Source organism: Ostrinia furnacalis, unplaced genomic scaffold (genome assembly GCF_004193835.3).
Source record: "Ostrinia furnacalis isolate ACB-3 unplaced genomic scaffold, ASM419383v2 OfSCF0465, whole genome shotgun sequence".
Lineage (NCBI taxonomy): Eukaryota > Metazoa > Arthropoda > Insecta > Lepidoptera > Crambidae > Ostrinia > Ostrinia furnacalis.
This window is the reverse complement of record NW_021130704.1, coordinates 533,671-540,318: the sequence shown is the minus strand read 5'-3', so window position 1 is coordinate 540,318 and position 6,648 is coordinate 533,671. Positions and strand designations below refer to the sequence as shown.

The 6,648-nt window shown below is 34.8% G+C and overlaps 1 protein-coding gene across 1 annotated transcript; it reads left to right on the top strand.

Annotated features, from left to right (window-relative positions):
- Window positions 1-4,107: 4,107 nt before the first annotated feature.
- LOC114365956 (uncharacterized) lies at window positions 4,108-5,874 on the top strand. The gene has a single exon (XM_028322704.1). It carries the CDS (start codon window positions 4,332-4,334, stop codon window positions 5,526-5,528), a length of 1,197 nt encoding a protein of 398 aa, XP_028178505.1. The 5' UTR covers window positions 4,108-4,331; the 3' UTR covers window positions 5,529-5,874.
- The last annotated feature ends 774 nt before the right edge of the window (window positions 5,875-6,648 follow it).

Sequence of the window (6,648 nt, the reverse complement as noted above, 5' to 3'; positions counted from 1 at the left end):
AATTAACTAAGCATCGGAAAACTGTATCTATTCTTACTAGATTCCCACCTATTCTATTTTTGACACAGTTACTTTGTTCTTGGCAAATTTTGTTGATGTAGTATTTACGTCTAAATATAGCTATTCAAAAATAGTAAAGAAAAATAAAACCTTGTTCCGAGGCGCTTTTAAGAATTCGATCAATTCGTCTCTAGTCGATTTCCCAGAAGATTTTGTTGTTGTTGAGATTTCGTTGTGAAAACCTTGCGTAAGTATCCAAGTACTTCCGCTTATTTTCTGAATTAGATTTTAATATTTAACAACATCATAATGAGTAATTTTGTTGATTATTATGTGTTCATTCGGACACATTGTTTTAAAGATTAAATTTTTGGTTCCCCGCTAATTTCATTGAAAGAGGAAATTAAAAGATCGAAAATTGAAGATGAAAGGATAGATATTTGAGAATTTTAAAAGCAACACTTACTGAGATACGATTCGATCTCTATTTCCATGAACTCTGAACTAGGTATACCTAGGTAATATTAAAGAAAGATTTCATTGTTCTAATTCTTTAATTAATGAAAGCTTTGCGTTGCCAAATGTCATGTACTTTCTTCTTCAAAATGGATACCTCCTGAGAGTGTCATTGCAGTGTTTTGTGACAAACCAAACACTTACTCGTGCCAAGAAATGGCTTAAATAATAAAAATATAGCTTGTTAAACTTCAAACTAGCTTGTATTTGACTTTCACACAATTTCAGAATTATAACTAAAGTTATTAATATACATGAGGTTCAGTTTGTGAGTTTGATACCAATTTAGCTAGCAGTAATAACTTTCGGTTAAACTTACCTACGCAAAATTTTAACACGAATGCGTACAAATGATTAAAAACTGTGTTTCTCAAACGAATTAATCAATCATTTTTACAATACTGTTTATTTATAAATACATAATCAAAATTGATTCCAAAACATAAGCTTTTGTGCAACCCACGCTCCAAAAGAAAACTAATTAAACAATTATATTACTTCTACATTTTATTTTGATTATCAGCAAGTAGATTAGTTTATTTTTGGTACTGTTGTAAGATTCAAAGGCACAATGCCTATCAATTTGCCACCACATATCTCTACCACAAATACTTTTGTCTTGTCTAGTCTTAACAAACAGTTTTTGCCAACCTATCTTATTATGACCAGGTATAGCTCTTTACAATGCACAAATTAACACCACCAGTGGAATTTGAACCCGCAATCAATCAGATGTGCACAAACTCTAGGGCATTGGTTCCAAAACTTATTTGAGACGCGCCCCCTTTCGACTATACATTCCGCGCCCCAAGAAAGTTCACAGCTTGTTACAATTGGAATAAGGTTCTGTAGTCTACTATTTGGCCACTTTAGGTGTCAGGAACTTGATGCTGTCTGCTAGATAAGTACGGAGTTGAGTTGAGAACCATAGGCTAAATAAAATATACAACATATAAATATCGGTATTCCGGTATGCGGCCCGGGCCACGCGTGCGGACCGAATAATTCAACGTGTATGTTTTGTTACCTCGAGTTCTATCCAGATTGTTTTAGGACGAGTATATTGTATTGTGTGAAGAAATTAAAGCGCACGTGTTGTTGATCAAGCTGATTTATTTGCTTGACATTGTATTTGGATTACAAATGAATCCGTTGAACGCTTTACATTTTGTTTTGTGGGTTTCGTAATAGTGACAGAGTTTTTAACGCTGCTTCTTCTCAGTTATTGTCACGAAGCAGTGGTAGGGTTAATACTGAGACGTGTAAAAGTGCAACTTGCAAAAATAACATTTAATGTAGCTCTGGCTGACTCCCTGTTACCTTTTCAGCATTTTCAAACTTAAACCACTGAACAGCATTTGATGAAACTTTGTATAGAGATAGACTGAGACCCAAGGACGAACGTAAAGAATAGATGATAACACATTTAATATTCATTCAATAATTACGAGTATGATATCGAGTTCCGAATCTCAAAAGCCTTAGAAGATTTATTATAATTATTATTGCCACAAGAAAATCACATTAATTACCTTTTAATAAAGATGTTTATTGCTCAGGATTGTTTATATAAGGCCCATTAAACGAAAGTTAATTAAGGTATTGTTCTTGGTTTATTAAGTCGTAAAACATCCAGTTGGATTGTAATAAACACTCACTGTTACGCATCTTTATTTATATGTGAAAATATTTTCATTTAATAGATCTGTAGTGGTAGTATAAGATTNATAAGAATATTAATCATACACGTGTAACCTCATTTTATAACAATATATAATCGCATATTTTATTGAATAGAAGATCAGTTTGTATCCAGACGTTGTTGTTTGATTTCATCTCTAATACCTCCCGTACATGGCGACCCTGCCTGGGCGCCTCGGGTTCGCGCAAACAGTAATACGACGCGGTTAACTAAATTGAGAGTGGATTTTTTTAACATGTAACTGGTGAGATTTATTAAAGTGAACAATGGATAGATCAGTTGAAGACAATTTCGTGGCCGATTCGGACAGTTATTACAAGTTTATTCCGTTTGAACTAAGTGAAAAAGTTTATACTGTATCATCATGGGCAGCAGCAAATCAAAAGGAGAAGTAATAATCGCCCAGAATGCTGTAGGAGGGTCCAACGATGCTTCAGCGACAGATTTGAAATATCATATGTCCAGGACCAATGTCATTTTAACATGCATCCTGTTGATAATTTTCATGGGCATATTGTATTTATCATACAAATTTTATAAGAAATGCCATTATAACTGGATTACGCGGCATATCAACAGAGCGGCATTGAGAAACTCCATTTTTCGGCGGTCACCGGCTTCAGGAGCGTCTAATGGACCCAATTGTGTGTGCCAGTTTACCAAAAAGCCCCCCCCNAGGAGAAGAAATAATCGCCCAGAATGCTGTAGGAGGGTCCAACGATGCTTCAGCGATAGATTTGAAATATCATATGTCCAGGACCAATGTCATTTTAACATGCATCCTGTTGATAATTTTCATGGGCATATTATATTTATCATACAAATTTTATAAGAAATACCATTAAAACTGAATTTTATAAGAAATGTCTAATGGACCCAATTGTGTGTGCCAGTTTACCAAAAAGCCCCCCCCTGGTGTTGTGTAAAAAGTGTCATTAAGTGCGCGATCCCCAAGTGATAAGTTTTTTTTTCCTTTCTCTTACCCTCGATAAATACGAAACCGACTTAAGCAAGATGATTATGGACTTGAACTCTATAATATGTAATAATTAAAATTATTTACTCTTAGTATTAAAATATTATTAAATACCGTGTGCTCAGGTATGTACTTATTTTAATTTAAACTTCATCATGGTGATAAATTATGGCAATTGTTTTACAATCTTTGTATGGTGAATTAAAAGAGATACGTACTTATTTAATTAAGATAGGCCAAAACAAAACAAAACAAAATCAAACCAACAAATAAAAAATATTTTCTCTTAATAATAGATATTAGTGTGATATTAATAAGGTACCTTAGCCGCCATCCGCCGCCACCGCCTCCGCCTCCCTAGAAATCATATTGTAATTGTATTCTGGGACTAAACTGCTTTGATATGGCAACAATGAAAACTTCTAAGGTTGTTTTGCACCTCCAAACTCATCAACTCGGAAAGCGATCAACACGAGTTACTGTGCGGATAAGTGTGCGTTGTAGTACGGAGTTCCATACAAAGAATAAGTACTGACCGCCTCAAGTTGATACGGTTACGATCCCTTTCCAGGTTGATAAATGTGCGACGTCCTTTATACGATGCTAGTGACATCACTGCTGTTTCTTAATATAATTAGGTATATTATTATTATAAACATGTAGAATTCTACTTACCCAACCTCCGGGTGCACCGGGTGCACCAGGCGCTCCCCCATGGCCTCCAGGCGCTCCGGGTCTTCCCCCATAACCGCCCCCACCGCCTCCATAACCACCTCCACCGCCCCCATATCCACCTCCACCGCCCCCATAACCGGGCCGACCGGGTGCCCCTGGCGCTCCCCCATGGCCTCCAGGTGAACCGGGTGATCCCCCACCATACCAACCGCCTCCTGCCCCTCCTTTNGTAAAAAGTGTCATTAAGTGCGCGATCCCCAAGTGATAAGTTTTTTTTTCCTTTCTCTTACCCTCGATAAATACGAAACCGACTTAAGCAAGATGATTATGGACTTGAACTCTATAATATGTAATAATTAAAATTATTTACTCTTAGTATTAAAATATTATTTACATATTATTAAATACCGTGTGCTCAGGTATGTACTTATTTTAATTTAAACTTCATCATGGTGATAAATTATGGCAATTGTTTTACAATCTTTGTATGGTGAATTAAAAGAGATACGTACTTATTTAATTAAGATAGGCCCAAAGAGGAGACAAGGAGATATTTTGATAAATAAATTAGAGGCGGCTAATAAACTTTATGATAAATATAATAATTGGGTTAATACATATAAAGGTAATGACTCTGAGATATTAAATTATTGTAAGCATATTTTAGCCATATATCAAGAAATTGTGGATTTGTGTCAAAGTGATACGTCGATAAGTGAATCAAGTGTAACCATGTCGACCTTTGACTTAAAAACTGCTTTGAATTTATTGCCCTGTATGACAGACACAGAGGCCAACACAAAACAATTAATTGACAATATAGAATATTATGATTCTTTACTGGGAAATGAAAACTGTAAACAGAATTTAATTAATTTTGTTCTAAAAAGCAGATTGTCACAAGCTGCAAAATTAAGATTGAATTCAAGCTATTTAAATGTAAAAGATTTAATCACGGACATGCAAAATGAACTTTTACCTCGAAAGGCTTCAACTGCAATTTCCACTAAATTAGAACAAATAAAACAAAATAATTTGTCTATATCTGATTTTGGTAGACAATTAACTGAACTTTTTGTGGATCTTACGATTTCCCAAGCCGAAGGTAATTCCAAAAAATATGAAGTTTTAAAACCAATAAACGAAAAAATTGCAGTCAAAAAATTCGCGGATGGCTTGCGAAATCGTAGGCTGAGTACAATAATCGCAGCTAGGAACTTTAGCTCCCTGAAGGACGCGATCCAGGCGGCGCAGGACGAGGACGTGTCGAGTTCATCAAACTCCGGCGAAATCATGGGTATGTCCAAAAATACTAATTTCAATTCTAACTATAGGGGAAGACGGAACAATTTCAGAGGCGCTCGAGGACAATACAATACTCGTTATTTTTCACCTAAAAGTCAAGGACGAGGTTTTTATGGTAATCAACAGCAGCGTGGGAGGAACCATCAGAGTAATTCACCGATGCGAGGACAACATTTCAGAGGTCAGAACAGAGGCTATAGAGGTAATTACCATAGATCTTATTGGCGAAACCAAGGAGTACAGCATCAACATAATGTTAATCTAATAAATGAATCGCAACAAGTGTCACAAAACTTAGAACAAAGTTCATTAGAAAAATCAAATAACACAAATCAAACGTTTTTTCGTGACTAAAAAAGAACCTACTATTATGTCATGCGATAGTGATTTTTTACATCATTTTCACTAAATGGAAAATTAATTTCATTTTTGATCGATTCTGGTGCATCTTTATGCGCTATAAAAGAAAAATGTGTGTTAGAACAAAATATTCCGTTCCATAAAGATTGCGTAACCATAAATGGGCTCGGTGGCAAAGTCCAAGCAATGGGATACGTTTACCTACAGTTGCAAGTCAATGACTCTATAATTAATCATAAGTTTTATGTTTTCAAATCGTTACCAATTTTGTCGAACGGTATAATAGGACGAGACTTTTTAAGAAGATATAGATCAATATTAAACTTTGAGAAAAATACTATGATTTTACGAGATGATTTTAATACGTCAATTACTTTACCGATTTCAAATAAATGTAACGTTTTATTAGAAATTCCCGCACGAAGCGAATCAATTCATTTTATTCAGACAGATTTTCAGGAAGATTGTTTAATATGTTCAGACGAGATTCAAAATGGAGTTTTTTTAGCAAACACTATAGTAAAACCCGTTGACGGTGTTATACCAATAAAAATTCTGTACCCCCAGTGAAAAGGGATCTAAGTCGAAAATGGTGATTTTTGGGAAATCGCATTTGAAGTTAAAAAAAATCCTGCTTCATCGCTATTAGAGATAACTGGGTGAAATATTTTTTAGGTGAAAGGTAATGTTAGATATAATTAGGCAGTGTGTCAGTTTGGGAAATATAGCATGTGGTTTTTACGTAATTAAATAAAAACCAAGTTATATCACCATGCACGACAACTTTACATTCGTGTAAAGTGATGTAATGGGGCATAAATCATTTTACACCACACTGAATTGACCATCCGCTAACAANTAAGAAGATATAGATCAATATTAAACTTTGAGAAAAATACTATGATTTTACGAGATGATTTTAATACGTCGGTTACTTTACCGATTTCAAATAAATGTAACGTTTTATTAGAAATTCCAGCACGAAGCGAATCAATTCATTTTATTCAGACAGATTTTCAGGAAGATTGTTTAATATGTTCAGACGAGATTCAAAATGGAGTTTTTTTAGCAAACACTATAGTAAAACCCGTTGACGGTGTTATACCAATAAAAA